At 37.1% G+C, this 23,090-nt stretch overlaps 1 protein-coding gene across 2 annotated transcripts; it reads right to left on the bottom strand.

The window, feature by feature from the left end:
• Positions 1-1,053: 1,053 nt before the first annotated feature.
• LOC126593000 (uncharacterized) lies at positions 1,054-4,405 on the bottom strand. 2 transcript variants are annotated; one of them, XM_050258838.1, is made up of 6 exons: positions 3,959-4,405; positions 3,311-3,407; positions 2,648-2,829; positions 2,238-2,298; positions 2,092-2,140; positions 1,054-1,326 (listed from the first exon to the last, which is right to left on the bottom strand). In XM_050258838.1, exons 1-5 carry the CDS (start codon positions 4,082-4,084, stop codon positions 2,124-2,126), a joined length of 483 nt encoding a protein of 160 aa, XP_050114795.1. In that variant the 5' UTR covers positions 4,085-4,405; the 3' UTR covers positions 1,054-1,326; positions 2,092-2,123. The 2 variants fall into 2 exon arrangements, with proteins under 2 accessions (XP_050114795.1, XP_050114796.1); XM_050258839.1 differs by having other exon boundaries at positions 3,311-3,398; positions 3,959-4,398.
• Positions 4,406-23,090: the final 18,685 nt, after the last annotated feature.

The following is a 23,090-nucleotide window of genomic DNA, read 5'->3' as shown; positions in this document are numbered from 1 at the left end:
TATCGTGATCTAAAAAAAATGATAATATCGACGATATATTTTAGTCCTTGTCTCGCCAGACATGGGATAGTATGCAGAAGTATTTTTAGAATTAATATCACGATATTAGCTGTAATATCAGAAGTGATCTAAAAAAACATGATAATATCAACGATATATTTTAATCCTTGTCTCGCCAGACATGGGATAGTATGCAGGTTGGATAAGGTCGACTCCAGAATTAAAGGCTGGGATAAGAAATCGAAAAGACGGTTTGGAAAGCAAAATAATCCTGGCTTTGATGGGCCACCACCGCCTTTGAGGACTGATTTGTCAGTTTCGTGCACGTTGGGACTTCCGAGTGGAATCTTAAATTTGAGGTGAGCTAGAAAAGTATTAACTTTTTATCCACTTGAGAAATTACAATGGACAGGGCACCACCATGGCTTCAATAATACAATGTGGTGTTCAAGTTTTTTTCTAACATTACAACAAGATGCTGTTATTAGTTTTATCCATATGTGAGAGAAATAAATTAGTTATGAACTTGTATTTTAAGATCCGTATCTAAAACCTCACTTAGAAATATAAAAGAATATCATTAAACTGTAATACAAATAACTTTTTTTTAACCAATTTAAGTAAAAAAGAGAATAAAAAAAAATTAGATACGAGTGAAAAATAGAGTTATGTTTTCTTGTCATACTTATATTATCAGAATGAATCCGAACTACACATACTCGCACAAGAATCAATTAGATTACCAATTCATAGTTAGCCTTTTCCAGAGAATTCTTGTCATAATTACATTGTTACTCTAAACGTGAACTAGACAATCCGAAAAGAGAACATTTTCCCCGAAGCATAACCCTATCACTGGGACTATGAGGTCATTTTAAAAACCAGCCACATATACAACATAGGTTCAAATTTAGGTTCATGCCCATCGATCAGATTCTATCTCAGGTCACAATCCATGGACCACAAATAGGTAGATCAGAGACTACAAACTATCTATCCAACCATCCACAGAGAAGAACAACAACAGAGAACGGAGATAAAGAGAACCACATGGACTTAGAAGTACAAACCATTCATTAAACAAACTAAATTTACATCCAAATCTTCAACCACATTAGAGCAGTTGAGGATGATTAAGTCACTAAACCAAACATCCTTTATAGTAGAACACAGAGAGAGAGAGAGAGAGAGAGAGAGAGAGTACATATTTCACAGAGAAACTAAAGAAGGTGCATACATGTGAGTACTATGTTTGGGGGGCTGGAGGAAAACAAACCAGCTGTGTCCACAACCATCTGCTGCTACCCTATTTCCTTCCTATATTATCTGCAAAACATGATACACAAAGGTCACACAAATAAAACTATTAGAGGAACATTGATCAATTTGAAACGAGAAGAACCAAAGTTATTGTTCGCAAACCGGATGAACGATTTTTGACAAAAACCTTTGTATACATATTAATAGGAGGGAAAAAACCTCTGCTTCATATGGTAAGATTCTAAAGGTAAATGTCATGATTGAACATATAGGCATGTTAAAAAACGAAATTCACCGAGGTCAAAAAAAAAAAAAAAAAAAAAAAAGATAAGGACAACGTAGATGCCGTACCACCGACAAGTGTAAATACCCAAACGTATGCTTGCGCATAGGTCAAATTAGATACGTAATTATTAAATAATTGTTGGAGACTCAACGGTGTATGACGTGCCACCGACAAGACGTGTCTATATAGTATATACCGAAACGTATGCCTTCGTCAATAGGTCAACTTAGATATATAATTAATGGCCTATGACGTGCCACCGACGATTGGTAGATGACATTCTGCTGACAAGATGTGTCTATATTATAGATACTTGAACGTATGTTTGCATATTCGCCCATAGGTCTAATTAGATATGTAATTAATGGAATAATTGTTACAGACTCACATGGTAGATGACGTGTCACCGACAAGAAAGTGTCTATATTGTATATTGAAACGTATTCTTGCATATTCGTCCATGAGTCAAATTAGATACGTAATTATTAGAATAATTGTTGGAGACATGAATGGTAAATTCCAGTAACGTTTCGTAAGTAACATACCTTGACGAGTATAAGCCTCGGCAAAGGAGCCCTTAATAATAGAGGGACCCTGCAGAGATGGAAAGTTTGGAAGAAAAAACAATGTCAGAAGTTTTAGAACAGTACATACAGATTTCTCCAGTAAACCATTGCAGTATGACTTATACCTTGCCACCAGTTTCCTCTAGAAGCACTTCCCGAATCATCCTCGGTCCCATCTTTCTTGTACTGAAATAATCACGAAATAATCCCCCAATTAAGAACAGCCATATTCTAAATGGAAACTCCTTAGTTATATAGTAATTTTGTATAATTTGCAATATCCCCTGACATAACATGCCACATAAGAGAAAATCTTGTGTGCCACAACTGTGTGTCAATATTTCTCATCACGTGACTTGTTATCTCTTGCCATAAAATGATAGAGACGCACAATACACCTGATGACAAGGCAAAATTTCCCGCCATAGAGAGCATGAAATGAACAAGTTACATCTCGATGTTCAAATTTTACACAATTACTCTATTTGTGCTTGGATTATACATAAAACATAACAGAACAAAGAAAAACGCTCACCGGAGTGTTATATTCAGGGTTCTGGGTACTCTGGGGGTGAGCATAAATATCTTGGCCACCATAATAGATTGATGAACTGAAATGGCAAGGTTGTTGCACTCTCTGGTCCCTATAGATGGAGCTTATTATGTCCATATTTGTTATGCTCTTACTCTCACCTTCGATCTCTTTCGAGGCACCATCTGCAGCAGCAACAACACGATATCCATCCGAATCAGACACTTCCCAAACACACAATTCACGCTTACAAAATCAAGAATTACTTGGATCTACAATTACAAATTTTTTTTTTTTTTTTAAAAGGTCAACCCAATTAAAACTTTTTTATTTGAAAAGAAAGTAAGCATAATTTTCAATTCAGAATGAATAGTGCAGAATCCATATCGGACCCCAAGCAATTATGCTCACGAGCTCTTTTGTTTGAAAAGTTTTAATTGGAAGCACGTCGAAATAATAAAAATCCAACTGCTTCCTGAATAAAAACCGAAAGAACTTCCCAGAAGCACTTTTAGCCATGGCCCCCTTCATAAATAATAGGTTAACCCAGCTTATGCCTAGCATGCAGAAAGAAGCAATCTAAACAAAACTGGACAAAAAAAAAATACAAACTTCGCCCATAACGTATGAAAAACAACAGATGAAAGATACAAAAAGCATACAAACCTGGCTGATCTCTGGGCTTGAAGTGCAATGGATCATCCGTGAGCTTTTTCCCAGTGACTTCAGAACGCAGAGATTCCCTCCCAAACACCTGAATCAACTGAAAAATAAAATACTATATACACAGAATCTAACAAAAAGATCACCCAGGAGAGAGAGAGAGAGAGAGAGAGATTCAAAGAGGAGATAAAGCAAAATTCAATCAAAAGAACAAACGTATACAACCATTTTATATTCTAAACCCCTTCATTAATAAAATAATGTTATCTCAGTATGAAAAATTAAAAACTTTTCTTGATCATCCAATTCAGAAAATAGACGACAATTGAGAGTTTTCACCCAATTTCACCCAACTTGGGAGAAAATATAAACCCCACCAAGATTTTAAGAGAGAGAATTGCAAAAACATCCCCCAAACAACGTAAATTGACGTAAAGGCGAAGGCTTGAAGCTAAATTCAATGAAAGAAAGGGAAAGAACAGAACCCCATTTGCCATCAAACAAAACCCAGCTACGATTCTCAAAATTCAAAAGCCAAAACGAAAAATGCAGAGATAAAAATCAGAACCTAATTAAACAATCGAAGAAAACAAGAAGAAAAAACCCATAAAAAATTTCAGAAAAATAATTCAAAAAACAGGGGAATAATACCAAATCCTTGGACGAAGGCGCAAATATGGCCCCAAAAATCCCAGAAGAAGCAGATGACTCCTTCGACCCGAAAAGCTCAGAGGTGAAGGAAGAAGACGACGACCCAGTTTTCTTTCTTCCCTCCATTTCTCTTTCCCTATTATAAACCTAAACCTCTCTCTCTCTCTCTGTTTTATATATTAGGAGAGTGCTAGGTGTATATATTATATAGGGGAATATATGTATATATATATATATATATATATATGTTGAAAAATAGCACCGTCAAACGAAGCTTAACAAATAAGAAAGGTAGAAAACCGCAGCAAGATTATTATATATTTATTATTTTGCTGCGAAATGAAACAGAAAGCAAGCGCGATTGATAAATAGACAGGGAGAGCAAACAGAAACGGAAAAAAACGGAGAGAGAGGAAAGGGAGAGACACGTGAAAGATCATAACCCTACTCAGTAAAATACGAAACCGTCGCTCCCACCCATTTTATAAGCCAAAAACGACGCCTACCCTTTTCGAATTTTCCCAATTTAATTTAATCCAAAATTAATCATAAATATTTCTCACTATGTTCTCTATTTTTCTTATGACAAAAATATATTACGATTTCGATGGATCGGTCACTAACTATGTATTGAATTAAACACATATATAATACGTCATCATCGTTTACAAAATCTGAGAACTTATACTATTTTGTACTACTAGTGGTTCTGTTTCTCTAATTTTACTTTTGCGTTCTCCTCGTCCTTCAACCTGTCGAGAAGAGTTACAGATTTGTGCCACGTGGGGAGGGAGACGTCATTGTAGGCCCTCTAAATCCTAACCTTTTATTGCCACGACTACCTAGTGGATAATAACAACCCTACCCTACAACCTGACTCATATTTGACTCCTCTTTTAGGCTTGTTTTTGGGACAAAGATTGTCTGCCCTCCTAGTTGTGGTGCCCTACCATGCCCTCCTATTTTGTGCGGTCACGGTTAAGCCACGTCAACATTTTATATTAATTTTTTAATGAGATAATAAGATAAAAAATAATAAAAATATAAAATATTAACGTGGTTTAACCGTGGCCGCACAAAATAGGAGGGCATGGAAGGACATCACAACTAGGAGGGCAGACAATCCTTGTCCTTGTTTTTGGACAATGAATAGGAATTGGTCTACCTTTGAATCTTACTGTTCGAAGTTTAGAAATAAAAAATTTACATCTTTAATTTTTGTGAAAAAAAATCAAAATTGTTAATTTGTGAGAGGTCGATCAGCAAAATAAGTTTATAAGAATTATCAAATTCTATTTATGTGGTTCAAATTTTTTAATCTCTAAACTCTAGACACTAAAAATTTGAAATGGATCTAATCCTAATAAATAGGGTTAAAGGGTAGAGCTTCTAAAGAAAAAGAGAGAAACAGACCTTTATGACCTTATCTTTCTATCTTGTCGGACCAAACAGAGATGGGACTTTTTTAAGCTTGGATTTGGGATTCGATTTTTTGGGATTTGGATTTGGAAGTTGGAAGTTGGCAGTTGAAGCATAATAATCCTAGCAATTTTCTTATTTGTACATTTACGTTTTACTTTCTTCCCCTTCTCACCATGCAATATCACCATCTATTTTCAAAATCACCACTTGAAGATCATGCCAAAAAAAAAAAAAAAAATTGAAATGTTTTAATCAACTAGTGCAGTAGTGCTTATGCTTATCTATAAATAGACGAACTATGTTTCTCACTTAAATACTGAAATTTTGACAATGTTAATCGAACGGTTATTTTTTTTTCTTTTCATTTGGTTGATTTTAAACAAAATTGATATTTAATGGGTCATCTAGATAGTATATTGTTTCGATTATCAAGCAATATTAAAAGATGAAAAAGAGATTTGAGTAGATAAAATCAGAAGGTTCAAATGAGAAGTTGCTAGCGTCATGTTTATAGTCACCTTTTGAAGAATATGATAAAAGAGTTGGTCTTGTCAGACAATCTATTATATTATGTTGCCTAACCCTCGCAAACCCTCACACTAAAATGAATTTAGGATTCTGTACCAATGCAGTCACTGTATTAAGTCAAATAGTACTTTCATTCATAATTATAGTAAAAAAATCAGTTTACTATTAACAAATTTTAGCGACGAGGTTATTTAGGCATTTGATTGAGCACCTGGCACACGTCAAGATTTGTGTGCATGACTTGATGAGGGTGGCCAAGCAGTGGAGAAATTTTTAGTTGTGACGAGAACACGGATGTTACACCACTTGTTTTTATATAAGTGGTAGAAAATTTTAAATTTTAATTTATTAACCTTTTAACACACAAAACCCACTATTTATATAGGAACACGTGGTGTATCACCTTGTGTGATAGTCCCATTGAAAAATCTCTCCAAGCAATGTGCATGCGTGAAGTTTGTCGACCCTTGTTGATAGCTAGTACAATTTGCTGACATGAGTATTTTGTCGAGCACCTAGTGGCACCATGAGGTCGTGCACGAGAAATATTAGCTGATAAAAACAAAACCAAACAAGCTCTAAATGTCATTAACGTGGAGGTGAAAGATAAAGAACAAATTGTACATTGTCTTGTTATAAAAACAAACATATCCAACCTTTATGATTGGTTGTGTTGGATAAGAAAGTTTGCACTATAAGAAAAGGATATTAATGGTCAGTAATACATGATGTTGTGTTTGAAGACACTCCTAGTGCTTGATATATAATTGGTGGAGTTGAGTTGATTATATAAAGTTGATGATGGGAAGAGGGGTCACGAGCATCCACAAGTAGAAGGTGACGACCTCACAAGTCGAGGAATGAGAGATTGGACATGGCACAAGCTCTAGTCGCGTCGTCGGTTGAATTGTGTTGTGCTGTGCAGTCTACAAGTGAGGTCGGCGCATGATGTAAGTGTGTTCAATTTTAAACCACAAGGATTGTAAGCTTTCTGTACAAATGAATCATTCACTCATTCATTCACAAAATAATATGCATTCTCATTGCCAAAATAAATAATTTGGTGAACAATAACCTTGCAATCTTTGACTCTCTTTTTAAGGATCATCTATTTCTCCTTTTTTGTTATTATCTTTTTATTTCTTATCACGTAAAATAACTAAAAATTAGAGAGGAAATTGATTTTCACACACACTTTCATTTATTTTTTAGTCCATTAAATTGAAACATCAATAATGGACGTACATATATAGAGGTACATAGGAGAAGAAAAAAATGTGTGAAAATTATTTCTCATACAAAATATGCACTACAGAGGAATTTGAACTTAAATGCAAATGAAAAAGGACACTGGTGTAGCCAACTTGACTATGCCAATTTGTGTTATCCTTTGGATTCTATATTTTGTCATCACAAAAATGAAACTTCATCTATTGAAGACACAACACAACATTCACTACTTTTGACAAGTTGCATTTTTTTTAACGAAAAAAAAAAGCAACTTGTCAAAAGTAGTGAAAGTTGACAAACGCGTTTCTAGCTCAAATAGTAAGCATTCATTCTTTGATAATTTTTTTTGAATACTTAGAAATGTTAGGTGAGATTAACTCTTTAGTATAATGATCACTTGTAAGCCACCGACTCTCCCCATGGGGTTGAGGACTACATTCAGAAAGCTCCTGCTTGTCCCTCCTCCCTTTTATTTTCTATTAATAAAGAGTAATGTTAAGGAAACTAAATTTGTAGACTAAATTAGCAAACCAAATAAGGAGTCACCAATAGAAAATAAACATGTTTATCAACGATTAAGTAATAATCTAATCACCAACTTCCATGTCATTTAGTTTACAAAATTTAATCTACAAATTTAGTTTCCTTAATATTACTCTTAATAAAATAATACAAATGAACCAAATAAAAGCGGGGGGACGAAGACCACACTCGCAAAAAGATACGATCAACGAAAATAATACAACCAACTTTTAGGAAGGTAGTTGTTCTTATCATTGGTGGCCACAGTTCCCCGCCCCTAAAAGGCTACCACAACCACAAACGCACAATAACACATTTGCCAAGCGCACAATCGTCAACGATATTGATATGTAACAATAAATACACACAATAGAGTCTGGCAGCCAAATTGGTTACCACTGAATAGTGAGTTCATATAGGGTGCGTTTGGTACGTGGGACGGGATGGGACGGAACGGGACGAGGCGTTCCGTCCCGCGTTTGGTGCGCCAAAAATGGGTGGAACGGGCTGTTCCACGGGACAGATTTTGAGTGTTTTTGCGTCCCACCTCCCCCCTGGAACGGGTTTGTTCCACGTTTGTGGAACGCAATGTTTTACCATTTTAAGACAAATATACCCTATGTCTTTTTAAAAAATTACACCTTCGTTCCGTCCCGTCCCGTCCCGTTCCGTCCCGTTCCGTCCTTTCCCGTTCTGTTCCGTCTGCGTACCAAACACACCCATAAGGTCATCGTAGTAGAGCGATACCGTACCAAGTTATCATTGACATAAGAGACCACATAACTCATCACTCAAAGATGAAAACCAATCTAGCCATCTCAACACATGCCGGTTTTGTGTTCTCATGTTCATTATATTGCTAGTTTTGTGCGCATAATTTTTCATATGCCAACTTATTAAGTTTGAGAGTTTTTCATCAGGAAGGAAGTTCATTTGGCTTTGCAGTGTTATCTTTATTTTATGTTTTGTTGAAGTCTCTTTGGATTGAGGATATACATCCTAAGTGTGTTTTTTGATATTTATATTGATTCTTAATTTTATAATAAATTTACAAAATCTCCTTTTGTTTTTTTTTTTTTTGTTTTCAAAGATTAACAAAAATTTTTTTTGGACAAATAATAGCATTAGTGGGTTAAGTTGTTAAATGTTAGAGAGAAGGAGTAATAGGGATTGAATCCACACCAAAGTGTATAGACATTATTGTTTTTCACCACCGTGGTAAAGCGCCATCTGTGATTGAAAAATTTTCATTCAGCAAAATTAATTCAGTATGTATATTTAATGGTAGTTAATACATACCCCCTATTTTTTATAGGAAGAAAAAATTACATGGAAAATTCTTGATAATTTACCATGCAGGAATCCTCGTCGTAAGTTTCACACAAAATCTTAGGTAAAGTTCATAGAATCCAATGGCCAACCATGAAACAAATATGTTAATCATAATTATTTGTTTTTATACGTGAAATGAATTAAAAGAAAATCAACCTTAATTAAGAAGGTTATCCGGCCCCAAATCTAATCAAATATGGAAATGGTATTCTTGTTGTGACCAGAGTTTTATTAGATTAAGAGATGCCGTAAATCTCACTCGTTTTTGTGTGGTAATGGCGGGTGACTACCACCATCACAAAATTTAAGGAAACAAGTATTGTACATTAATTTCCAAATCTAAATCACCTTTGATAAAATTTAAAGTATTTGCTGAATCCGGGTGTTTTATACACTAAAATTTTTAGCTGATAAATCTTTAGTTAAGGATTCAATGATCAATATCTAAAAATCAAAATTCTCGTTGTATAGAATACAGTAAAATTGAGAGCTATTATTGACACTCCAAAAAAGTCATTATGCGCTCTTCTCAAATGTATTTTTCTACTTATATCTCTATACATTTGGTGCAACATAATTTCTTACAAGTGCCAATAACACCACCCTAAATTTTTAATTCTAAATAATCAACCTGAAAATTTGTCTTATAGTTAGGAAATTTTGTGTGGCTTAAAGGGATGGAGGGGGGAAACAAGTCCCAACTAATGACTTCACATTTGCACGTAAAAGACATGGCCATAAATACAATTTACGGGAAATTAAACAACTGCCTTTTGTTTGTTTCCTTTAAGTTTTTTCTCTTGGTGCCTTTAGTCAAGTAAATTACTTGCCCACATAAGTTATTTCCATGTGATAGTGCCCAATATATTTATAGGATAGAAAAAGTAACTGCAAAAATTCAAAAGACACCCACGTTAAGAACATGAAGTCTTTTACCCCCCAAATAATAAGCTCTCTTGCTAACGTACGTATATCACTGCGAGAGTCGCGTGTCTAAAGTAGGGTCCTAATTCTTGGATTTGGCTCCACCCTCCAGTTTTTTCATCTCTTGCATGGATTCTCAACTAGTATGTCACGTGACACAGGTTATATAGTAGTGTTTTCATGATAATAATATAAAGATATACATTAATTTCTTTTTATTTATAGTAGTATTGACACAAAACGCTACTATGACGATATATCTCGTGTCACACAACTCTCTCTCATTGTTGTTAAAAGTATTTTCGTCACTTTCAATACTTATACGTCACAACGTGAGGTTGACATTTTTTACTGTTCATTTGGTTGTTTGGCATAATCTTAGTTCAATATATATTATATAGTGAACTAGTAGCCAGTTGACACTAATTTTCATGATTAATGCATCAAATTTTTCTCACAAACTCTATGGGTGAGTTTGAAAAACCGAAAACCTAAAAAAATCAAAACGAATACCGAAATGAAGTTGGAAAAAAAAAAAGAATTGAATATAAAAAATCAAACTGAACCAAATTGAAGAGACATAAAAAAAGGACTCATTTTTTCACCATATAACCCTAACTACGCGATGGTTTTCTTCCATTCTTCTATTTGGTTGTCAAGCAGAGAAGGAACAATCTTGCCATTACTTTATTTCTATTTCTCTAATTGCTCTTCAATTGTTATTATCTCTACTAATTAATAAAACACTCATTGTCAACCAAAATTCTATGAAATTACCAGTTTAACCCTCTAATTAAAACAGAACATGAATATAAAATATGGGGTAGAAATGTAATTTCATAAAACCAAATTTTGCAGTTTTTTTTTCAAAACCTCACCTACATGTAACCCTAACATATCTCTAATTTAAAAAAAAAAAAAAAAAACCTTCCCACTCCCACATTCTCTATCACTCTCGTCCTCTCTCCTTCTATTTGAAAAACAAAAATAAAAAATTCTCTCACACATTTTGTGTGTGCCCATATGCTAGTATATTATTATTATTATTATTTTCAATTGTGATTTTCCTGATTAGTTTTGACAAATATGCAGACAACCCTTTTTTTTGTCAAATGCAGACAAGACTTTTGCATCCAATCAAAGTGGGTAAATTAGAAAACAAAATTATAGGCTGTAAAATAAATTCACACAAACTAAATTTCTATTTGTCAATGAAAAGAGGATAAAAAAATAATTTTGTCTTCTATTACAAAACAAAATTATAGGCTGTAAAATAAATTCACACAAACTAAATTTTACTTTTTTTTTCAAAGCCTCACCTAAAAGTGATCCTAACATCCTTTAATTTTGAAAAATAAAATATAAAAAATAAAACTTCTCTCTCTAATCCACTTTTCTTTTTTTGTCTTCCCCCCCCTTTCTCCTTCCCATTTTAAAATAAAAAAATAAAATAAAATTCACACACAAAGTGTGGGGCATATGCTAGTATCAATTACATGAGGAACACAATTGGTTAATTCCTGAGCTAGAGCTAGGGATGGGCAAAATATCCATGGATATGGGTAACCGCGGTTAACCGTTTATTTAAAATTAACAGTTATAGTTATGGGTAACCGTTTAAATTGATAAACGGTTATGGGTATAACCGTTTATCTGTGAAATTTAAATAGGTGGTTATGAGTATTACCCACAATTATAATTGGGTACCCATTTAACAGTTTATTCTAATATATATAAAATTAAAAAAATTAACTAAAAAACCTTAAAATTATTCGACAAATCTCGGACTCCCGTCGCTCATCTCTCTCCTCGCTACCCTCTCTCTCATCTTCAGCAAAACAGTCGGTTCTCTTCAAGTAAACAAAAGAGATGGTTTATGGCTATCACTTCTCATTTTATTGATGCTTCGTGAATGCTATAAAGTCGAATTTTGAAGCAATTTATTAGTTCATATGGTAAATGTGATACATATTACTTTTTGCATAGATTCAATGACATGTTGTATTATGAAGTTTGCATATTAATGACAAAAATGATCAGTTTTATTGTAAACCCCAATACCTCCTAATGACATGATAAAAGTAGATTAATTCTTAAACTTGTCTGTTGTGATATTCATCTCTGTATTGCAAGAGAAGGAAAGGGTAATGTGGGTAGGCGGTGCCCGGCACCGGTGGTTTCTGGTATTTTACTTGCTTGGACTATTTCTTTAGTCTCGGTTTGCTACCCGTGTGTAGGATCATGGAGGATATGTTTACGAAGTTTGCAGCCCATCTTGCGCTCACTACTGAGGAGCAAAGAGTGGTGGTTGTAGATGATCAGGGGGTGCTCTATTGAAATCTTCTAAAGTCTTACTTGTTGGAAAAGTGCTTTCACAAAAAAACCCTTAATAAAGAAAGGTTCAAACGTTAGATGATGCATTTGTGGAGGCCAAAGGCTAAGGTTACGATTGTCGAACTGAAGGAGGGTTTGTTTTCTTTTGGTTTCGATTCAAAATGTGAACGAGCAATAGTGCAAAAGGGTGGACCATGGTTGTTTGATGGTGCTTTATTGGCTTTGGCGGAGGCTGATAGTCTTGCCCAGCAGGATAATATTACACTCAGTTGTCAGGAATTTTGGATCTAGATTAAGGGTTTACCCCTTGCATATATGACTCGCCATATGGGACAATTTGTTGGGAATCAGAGAGGGAAGCATATTTTGAAGGACCAAAGCAGAAAGAGTGAATTGTTGGGCAGTATACTTCGCATTCGGGCAGAGATGGACATTAAGAAACCCTTATGTGGGAGTCTTCTGCTAGTTTTGGAGGGTAATACGGTGAAGATAACTTTAAGATATGAGAAGGTTCCATTTAGTTGTTATCTTTATGGAATGATTGGGCATATGGAAGAAAATTGCTTGCAGTTTAAAGGTAAGAATGATGATGACTGTGCAAAACCTTACGGCTGATGCGGGATGTGAAGGGGTGGTAATTTCCCTTCCAACAGTCGTTTCCCACTGAGGATTTTTCTCCTTTTTTGGAGGTAACGGGCACACCATCAGGCACTTCTTTTGGAGGTGATTTAGTGGGCGTTGAGGAGGCTAATAATGACGCCATTAAAGTAATAATTTTATTTGGAGTTGAGTTGAAATGTCCACCTCCTCGTGAAATGGAAAAATCTTTAATCCTATCCACCCACTCAAATGTTAACTCTGATAATGGTCCAGTGGGGATTCTTAGTGGGCCCTTGATCATTGGTGTCAATCATATGGGCCATAAGCAAGCTATCGTGGATCACACATTCCAGGACCAAATGGAATCATGAGTTAGGTTCAGATCACTTTAATCTTATGCCTACTATTGAACACCTTCAGTTCAAACGGAGAAAGAAACAGAGGAGACTCCAACGTAAAGGGGGCAAGCAATCGAGATGTAGCAGAACAAATAGCGATGAGCTTCACCGTTTTCCAAGTACTGAGCTTGGCAAACGGCCTGTAAGGGAAGGGGAGGACTTTCTGGCTCGTCCAGTGGGTCGCAGGAAGGTGATGATCACTGAGTATTCTTTTAGTTCATCGGCGGGGATTGGCGGTGGTCAATCCCGTCGACAACAATGAGTTGTTTAGTTTGGAACTGCCGGGGGCTTGGGTGCCTCCGAGCAGTTCATGCGCTTCAACGACTTATTATAAAGCAAAGATCCTATAGTTGTGTTCTTGTGTGAGACCAAAAGTGATGGTGATCACATGGAACGCTTACGTTTGAAGTTGAAGTTTGATAGAGTTTTTGCTGTTGCTAGTCGCGGCAATTTAGGAGGTTTATATGTCATGTGGAAGGAAGAACTTAACTTGCACTTGAGAACTTATTATCAAAATCATGTGGATTTTGATATGGGCATTACTGGCAGATCATTTTTTTCTATGATTTACCACTACTACAAAACTGGCTTAATGTGTTGGATTTCCGACGGTCTTTTTACATGATGTTGGATGACAAAGTATTATTGTTGCTTATAACCGACCGGAACCAAGAATGTCAGAAAATAGTGGCGCTTTTAACCGACATAAAAATTACTGTCGGTTAAAGAACTATTTCTGGCGCTTTTAGCTGACATGATTTGTTTTCATTTTCAAACTTCCCACTTAATTTGCATGCGAAATAGGTGGTGTCGATTTTAATCGATACCATTGCAGTTTGTGTCAGATATTGATTATGCATGTTTGTCAATTTTTGAGTCGGTGTCGATTTTTCCGACATAATTTACAATTACTGACGGTTTTAGTAGACGCAAGGTTTTCACCTTAAATAAAACGTATCTCTTCCCCCATTTCCTTCGTGCGCCCCTTATCCATCCCTGTTTCCTTCTTCCCCTGCTCAGTTTTCTTCAGTTCTCATTTCTTTCTCCTTCTTCCTTTTCTTCTCATTGTAGCAGCTTTCGCCACACTTTACGCCCTTTTATCTTTAGCCTCCTCCTCCTCCAAGTCATTCTCATTCAGCCCTCCAACCTTTTCTAAAAACCCAATATTTTTCTCGCCAGAAGATTCATTTTTTCAGCTCAGAACATCCAATGTGTACAAATGGGGGCGAAATCTCATCAGCGCTCCGGTGAGATTCACGTCATCGTCGGTCCCATGTTCGCCGGCAAGGCCACCACGCTACTTCGTAAAGTTCAGTTCGAGAGAGGCGACGGAAGGTTTGACTCCCCCGCTTATTCTGTTGCATTTTTAATATTGAAGTCTGAAGGTTTGATAAAACAAAAGGTAAGAATTTTCATTTGTACTGAAGAGGAATAATTTGGTTGGCTGTTTGAGTGGCTATTAAGATGTTGAATGTTTGGGATGACGATCCTATCTGGATCTCTCTCTAGGGATTCATGGGGATCCTTTAATCTTGGCAATTCACATAAATCGTGCTGTCGCAATTAATTTTTGGTTTTTTTACGCAAGCCCACGTAATTCTTCTGCCTTTTTGTCTGTTCACCCGCCCCACCGCCATCTTCTTCTTCTTCTTCCATATTTGCCAACATATCCTTCAATTTTCTTATTCCCAACCATTTTGGGTAAAATACAAAACTACAAACCATGTTTTGATTATTTTTTTTAAGTCTGGGGAAAACCGAACAACAATCCAAAAGCCATGGTGGAGTTGGCTATATTCGCTGGGTCTGGTGGCTCTGCACCTACATCGGCTCTGATGACGGCGACACTTGCGTGTCCGCCAACCCCGACGAGTTCGACCCCACCCCTCGCATCTGCCGCCTAATTCCCATCGTTTCTCCCTTTAAACTGACACCAACTTCTGACACACTTTTTGAAATTCATATAGTGTCGCTTTAATGAAACTTGCATCGCTTTAATGAAACTAGCGTCAGTTTAAACCAACGTCAACTTCTGACACACTTTTTGAATTCACATATCGTCGCTTTAATGAAACTAGCGTCGGTTTAAACCGACGCCAACTTCTGACACGCTTTTTGAAATTCACATATCATCGCTTTAATGAAACTCGCGTCGCTTTAATGAAACTAGTGTCGGTTTAAACCAATGCCAACTTCTGACACACTTTTTGAAATTCACATAGCGTCGCTTTAATGACACTAGCGTCGGTTAAAACCGACACTAAGTCTCTCCACCCATTTCCTCATGCAAACAAGCAGGAAATTTCCCGCCTAATATTTCAAATACTATAATTATATATATATATATTAATTTTATAATTTTATAACCCTAAAACATACTATAATAATTATATATATATATATATATATTAATGTAACAATTTTATACCCCTAAAAACTATAATAATTATATATATATATATTATTAAATTAAATTTTAAAAATTGGTGACCACTGGATCAGCTTAAATATACATACCATTCAATTTCTTAAGTGTTATACATACAAAATAAATAAATTTAAATCTACTTAATAAATATATATATACACACACCATTGAACTTAATGGGATACGAATTCTACGAAACTAATTTCAACGATCCAACCGTTAAACTTGTTTGTATATGCTTCGAGATCACACCAGCAAAAAATCGCAAAAAAAAAAAACATTCAGAGATCAATTAACGAGACAAAACTTTTCGATGGTTAGAAAACGAAAAATCATGATTTAACGGTTATTTTAACTCCGATTTTGATTAATTTTTATAGCTACACTCCTTGATCCTATATGCATACAATGAATGAATTCGATCTTCAATTTAAAACATTTACATTAGTGGATACCACACAAATCTTATGTTATTCTTAATGAAAGTATAAATAAACTCTTAAGTGTTAATGAATTTATCGTTTTGATGGGATACGCATTCTACGAAACTAATTTCAACGATCCAACCATCAAAATTGTTTATATATGCTTCGAGATTGCATACGCCAAAAATCGCAAAAAAAAAAAACATTCAGAGATCAAGTAATAGGACAAAACTTTTTAACGGTTATAAAAGAAAAATCATGATGTAATGGTGATTTTAACTCTGATTTTGATGATTTTTTACAGCTACACTCCTTGACCCTATATGAATACAATGAATGAGCTCGCTCTTCAATTTAAAATATTTACACTAGTGGATACCACAAATTCTTATGTTTTACTTAATGAAAGTATAAATAAACTCTAAGAGTTAGTGAATCGATCATTTTGATGGGATATGCATTCTACAAAACTAATTTCATTGATCCAACCGTTAAACTTTTTTATACATGCTTTGAGATCGCATACGCCAAAAATCACAAAAAACAAACATTCAGAGATCAAGTAATGGGACAAAACTTTTTGATGATTACAAACAAAAAATCACGATTTAACGGTTATTTTAACTCCATTTTCGATGATTTTTTACAGCTACACTCCTTGACCCTATATGAATACAATGAATGAATTCGATCTTCAATTTAAAATATTTACATTAGTGGATACCACACAAATCTTATGTTATTCTTAATGAAAGTATAAATAAACTCTTAAGTGCTAATGAATCTATCGTTTTGATGGGATACGCATTCTACGAAACTAATTTCAACGATCCAACCAACCATCAAAATTGTTTATATATTCTTCGAGATTGCATACGCCAAAAATCGCAAAAAACAAACATTCAGAGATCAAGTAACATGACAAAACTTTTCAATGGTTATAAACGAAAAATCATGATTTAACGGTGATTTTAACTCTGATTTTGATGATTTTTTTACAGCTACACTCATTGACCCTATATGAATACAATGAATGAGCTCGATCTTAAATTTAAAATATTTATCCTAGTGGATATGACAAATTCTTATGTTATACTTAATGAAAATATAAATAAACTCTAAGTGTTAGTAAATCTATCATTTTGATAGGATACGCATTCTACGAAACTAATTTCAACGATCCAACTGTCAAACTTGTTTATATATGCTTCGAGATTGCATACGTCAAAAATTGCAAAAAAACAAACATTCAGAGATCAAGTAAGGAGACAAAACTTTTTGACGGTTATAAATAAAAAAATCACGATTTAATGGTTATTTTAACTCCGATTTTGATGATTTTTTACAGCTACACTCCTTGTTACAGCCCATCCTATGATTCTTTTTATCAAGGTTGTGAAATGACGAAATTATCCTTAACTGGTGCTAAGGTAGGTGTGTGACATATTATTGAACAATGCATATTTCCCTAAGTTTTGGAAAGTTTGAATTTTGATTAAAGGTTGTATGTGTTTTGTGTGGTTAGGGACTTAAGAAAAATTGATGGTGATTGTTTTGGGATGGACCACACACACGGGACACTTTCTCCTTCCTTGTGCCCTCTCTCTCTCTCCCCCTTTTCTGTCACTCTTCTCTCTCTTCCTTCGAAATTGTACGGACCACACCCAAGGACCATCAAAACTTCATGGATCGAAGTGGAGATTAGCACTGTTGTGTTCGTGAGTGCCCTACGAACTCAAAGGTACCATTTTCAGGACAATCCAAGCTCATAGTGAGCTCTAGGAAGTTCCCACGAAGCTCGGGGACGTTCGTTTGGAAGTTTTGGACATCGGGACACCCTAGTTCGAAGGTGGCCGGTTTTGGTGAAGTTTCCCGACGTGATTTTCGAAGGTTTTGAGGCTCCAAAGAGGTGATACCTATCCCGAGGACGAGCGCATCCAGGGACGTCACGGAGGTTACAACCATTCGACTTATCAGTGAGTGGGCAATTATTTTCTGTTATTACCTATATACTACTGAATTTCCCAGAAATTGAATTTAAATAAAAGTATGTTTTTCAAATGCCATGCATGCATATTATGAATTATATGAATTAGTAATTGATGCATATATATGTGAAATGGTGCTGTAGACACACATGTGAGTATCATGTGAGTTTAGATTGTTCATATGATTTATTGTAATGTGAATTGTGTTGAGAGCTCATAACCTGCACCCCTGGTGTTAGTGCTTATAATATTCACCGCACTGCACGCTCCCCTTGGATCTAAGTAGGTGCATGTCGTACAGACTAGGGCTGGGCAAACGGGTCCTGGACCCGCGAGTAGGGGCGGGTAATACGGGTACGGGGCGGGTACGGGGCGGGCACGGGCCGGTTCTTAGTTTTGTAAAAATAGATCGGGGCGGGGCGGGCCGGGTAATTGAAGTTTTAGGGGTGGGCCGATTCCAAAATTATAGGATCCGCGGGTACCCGGACCGGCCCGTTTGTGTTAGATTGGACGGACGAGATTTAATATCATCTCTCCATCCAATCTTAACCGTCAGTTCAAGTTTTCAACTTTCAACCCTAGCCAACCTTCCCCGAGTCTCGAGTTCCAGAAGCATCCTCAGCCTCAGCAGCCTCAGATCTCACTCTCGGATTCTCAGACTCTTCCTCGACTCCATCTCCCTGAGTCCCTCTCCATATCCCTCTCTCTCGAATCCCTATACCTAGTCTTCTCGATCTCTCTTCCCGAATCCCGAGTCCCGACTCCTCTCATTTCACGTCTCAGAGCTCGATCTCTCTTCCTAACTCCACCCCGTTCTCGAATCGTTCTCTAATCCCCCTGCATTTCCATTGAGCCAAACATCCTTCATCCGCTCCAGAGACCCACACAGAAGAACCATGTCATTGTTCTTGTACACCTCGAATTCAACCCCACTGGTAACTCTCACGATGTTGGTGCTGACGCATGTCACCTCCGAAGGCTCCTTATCGACCCGATCGCGGCGGAGCATGAGTGAGGCCGAGTCTGACGTCGAAACCGGGTCCCGTTGATTTCAACCGATACCCCAATCTCGCGTCGGAGGTGGCGGAGCGTGAGGTGGTCGGGAACGCTCCCAATCATCTCCTCCGTCTGAGTCAGACCCATATTTGTAGCGCACAACTCTGCTTATTGTCCTATTCAGTTTTAAGGTATTACATTTTAGGGATTTAGGATTGAAAATTAAATTAGGGTTTTCTAGATTTAGGGATTTTGTTGGGTTCTTGAACCTTGGACCTTTGTTATTTTCCAATTTCAAATCTTTTATTGAATTGAATTTGAATCGACTGGGTTGTTGAATTAAATTGAATTTGAATCGATTGTGTGTGTGAGTATATGTATATGTATGTAAGAATTGATGTGCAGTGCATGTAATTTTCAAATCTGTTGTTCGATTCGATTGTTATAATTTGGATTTGTTAATCTATCACAAATTTTCGATTTGATGTGCAGTGCATGTAATTTTCAAATATGTTGTTCGATTCGATTGTTATAATTTAGATATGTTGTTGTTCGATTTGATGTGCAGTGCATGACTGCTCTCTTCTTTCCGACATCTCCCGGAACGAGAGAGCTAAAGAAGAAGAGAAGAGAAAAAAAAAGGGACCCGTTTACCCGGCTCGAACCGGCCCCTTTCAAACGGACCGGGTTAGGTCTGGTTCCTGTATTAGAATTTGTTAGACCCGTCCCGACCCGGCCTATTTCTTTTAAACCCAGGTCCGGTCCGGTCCCTTCAAAATTGGGCCCGGCCCGGCCCGTGCCCAGCCCTAGTACAGACCATGAGAGGGTTCTGACATGCTAGTCGTACAGATCACTAGAGGTGGTTCCGACTGGTAGGTGACCTTAGAATATGTGCACAGATGATTGATGAGAGAAGCACTAGAGCGTATTATTACACAATTCTTGTCGTACAGACTACTTCAGGTAGTTCCGACTTATGTGCAGAGTAGTGCCGTACAGGTCACCGTGGTGACTCCGGTTTGTTGGGATATTGAGCTATGGAATTAACCGTACAGGTCCAACTGCAGGGTCTCCGGTTGATTCATTATGTCAGCTGTTATATTGATGCATTCTTAATCTGTTATTGACATTTATGGCATGGTATATTTTCTGGGTTTTGATAAAGAATTGTGATTTGAGATATATGAAGATTATATGCATATTATGTTATTTTCTGGGAAAGTATACAGGTTTTACAGCGAGGGGTTATAAATGTTTTAAATGAAATGTTTTTGAAAAACTTTGGTTTTACTGACCCACTCAATTTTGTTTTGCGCCCCTCCAGGTTCTAGTTAGCAGCGTTGGTGGCCCACGAGGATTCCCACGGCGTACTGACAGACTACATAAATGTAGGACTCACCTGCGGGTGTTGTAATTTAGTTATGGTCCTACTTGACTGCACCTAGTACTTATGCTCTGAATTTGTGTGTTTCACACTTGAACTTACTATATCACGTTACTTGGTTATTATTGCTAGTATTTGGTTTTTGTTTATTCATATTTCTCTTATCTATTGCTTCCACGTCGCACTTTTGGTTACGTCACGCCCACGTGACGGCCAGCACGCCTTGATTCTAGGATCGGGGTGTGTTAGTTTGGTATCAGAGCCTAGGTTGCAGTCCTGTATAAATTGTTAATGCTCTAATGATCTTTTGATGTCTTCTGTCAGAACTATGCCGCCTCGTAGGGAATCGCGTTGTGCTTCTGAGCCTAATTTCCCTGATATAACTCAATTAGGGGAAGCGATGGCCCATGCCTTTCAGAATGCAATCCGTCCTCCTCTTCCTCAGAGGACACCCCTGGAGACTATGTATAATATGAAATTGGACCGTTTCATGGGTAATGAAGGTCATGAAGGGGCAGAAAAGTGGCTAGACCATATTGAGAAAACTTTTCAGGTGATGCAGGGTCAAAGGAATCTTCCTGTTAATAGATGGTTTGAGACCACTACTTGGTTTTTGGGGGCGAGAGCCGGCAACTTGGTGGGTAAATCAGACTCAGTTTATGTCACTTGAGATGGCAGCTGATTGAGAAGTATTCAAAGAGAATTTTAAGAAAAGATTTGTCCCTCCGGAGTATATTGATCGTAAGAAGCAGGAGTTCACTCAATTGAGGCAAAAGAATATGTCGGTGCATGAGTATTACAGGAAGTTTACAGACTTGTCTCGTTATAACCCTGATACAGTTGGTAATCAGGCAGAGATGCTTCACCGTTTTAAGCTGGGAACTAAGAGGAAATGGCGGACTTTTGCTAGTGCGCTTCCTTGCACCACTTATCATGAGTTTTCTGATATTTTGGTTTGGATAGAGGATTCTGACAACCTTTTTAGTAACAGTGAGGATGATGAAGATAAGAATGATAATAAGAAGAAAGATGGTAGGGGTAAAGGTATCTCCACTCATGGACCCCGTAAGACACATAATTTCAAGAAAAGTGCAGCGAGCTCGAGTTCTTCCAATGGAGGATTTAGTGTCACAGGCCTGAGGAGAGGTGGAAGATTTGCTGGTGGACCCAGGTTTCAGAGACAGAGAGATTTTGGTGATGCTGGTGGTTTTGGTGCTTCGTTGTGCCGCCGTTGTAATTTTAGACATCATGGAGAGTGTATGAGAAGTGGTGGTGCTTGCTACACTTGTGGACAGATGGGACATAGGGTTGCTCAGTGTCCCCAGAGTCAGCAGAGATCTCAGCAGTCTACTATGCCACCTCCAGCGCCGATTTAGCGGAATTTTGGATCAGGCAGTTATGGTCAGACGGGTCGTGGTGATGCTTACCACTATCAGGGTGATGCTACTCCTTATATTTTCGGACAATATCAGTATTCCCAGGATCCTTATTCTCATTTTGGGTATTCCCAAGACCTTGGAGGTTATACTTCTTATCCTTCCATGCCAGCTAGCGGATCTCAGTGGCATCAGAGAGGTCAGCCTCGACAGGGAGAGGTTGCTGCTAGCAGTGTAGGACCATCTAGGCAGTCTAATCAGTCAGGACAAGGACGTACTTCTCAGGGGCGAGGTAACCAAGGCAACATAGGTCGTGGTGGACGACAACAAGCTCATGGACGTGTTAATCACATATCACTGCAAGATGCTCAGAACCATCCAGATTTGATTATGGGTACGTTAAATATTCTTGGTCATTTTACTAGAGTTTTGATTGATTGTGGTGCTACACATTCTATGATTTCTCATACGTTTGCTTAAATGACTCAACCTCACCCTACACCTCTAGGATTTGATTTAGAGTTTGCTATGCCTAGAGGGGACAAATGTTATGTTGATAATGTTTATCCAGGATGTCCAGTGATGGTAGATGGTGTAGTTATGCCAGCTAATCTTATTCCGTTAGATATCATGGATTTTGATGTGATTTTAGGGGCAGATTGGTTGCATTATAATCGTGCCCATATAGATTGTTACGGGAAGTCAGTTACTTTTCATCGTCCTAGACTACCAGTGGTTACTTTTGTGGGTGAAAGTGGTGGGGTGAGACATGATGTTATTTCTGCCATAAGAGCAATGAAGTTATTATCGAAAGGTTGTCAAGGATACTTAGCACATGTGGTGTTAAATGATGTTGTTCCTAGCAGTGTGGAGGAAGTTGGAGTAGTCAGGCACTATCTTGATGTATTCCCAGATGATTTGTCGGGATTACCGCCAGATAGAGATGTGGAGTTTTCTATTGATTTGCTTCCAGGTACAGATCCTATATCTTTAACTCCATATAGAATGGCTCCAGCCGAACTGAGAGAGTTGAAAATTCAGTTACAGGAATTAATTGATAAAGGTTTCATTCAACCTAGTACTTCACCTTGGGGAGCTCCAGTGTTATTTGTAAGAAAGAAAGATGGAACTTTGAGATTATGTATCGATTACAGGCAATTGAATCGGGTAACGATTAAAAACCGTTATCCATTGCCTCGTATCGATGATTTGTTTGATTAGCTTAAAGGTGCATGTGTGTTCTCT

Source organism: Malus sylvestris, chromosome 12, assembly GCF_916048215.2.
Source record: "Malus sylvestris chromosome 12, drMalSylv7.2, whole genome shotgun sequence".
NCBI classification, from domain to species: Eukaryota; Viridiplantae; Streptophyta; class Magnoliopsida; order Rosales; family Rosaceae; genus Malus; species Malus sylvestris.
Note: the sequence above shows the minus strand (reverse complement) of the source record. Positions and strands in the feature narration are given on the sequence as shown.

Bases quoted from the DNA above. Each gene is read 5' to 3' on its own strand.
- LOC126593000 (XM_050258838.1), bottom strand. From the start codon at position 4,084: ATGGAGGGAAGAAAGAAAACTGGGTCGTCGTCTTCTTCCTTCACCTCT. The intron at 3,408-3,958 runs GTATTATTCCCC...TTTATTTTTCAG, and splicing joins CGCCTTCGTCCAAGGATTTG to TTGATTCAGGTGTTTGGGAG. The intron at 2,830-3,310 runs GTTTGTATGCTT...TTGCTGCTGCAG, and splicing joins CAAGCCCAGAGATCAGCCAG to ATGGTGCCTCGAAAGAGATC.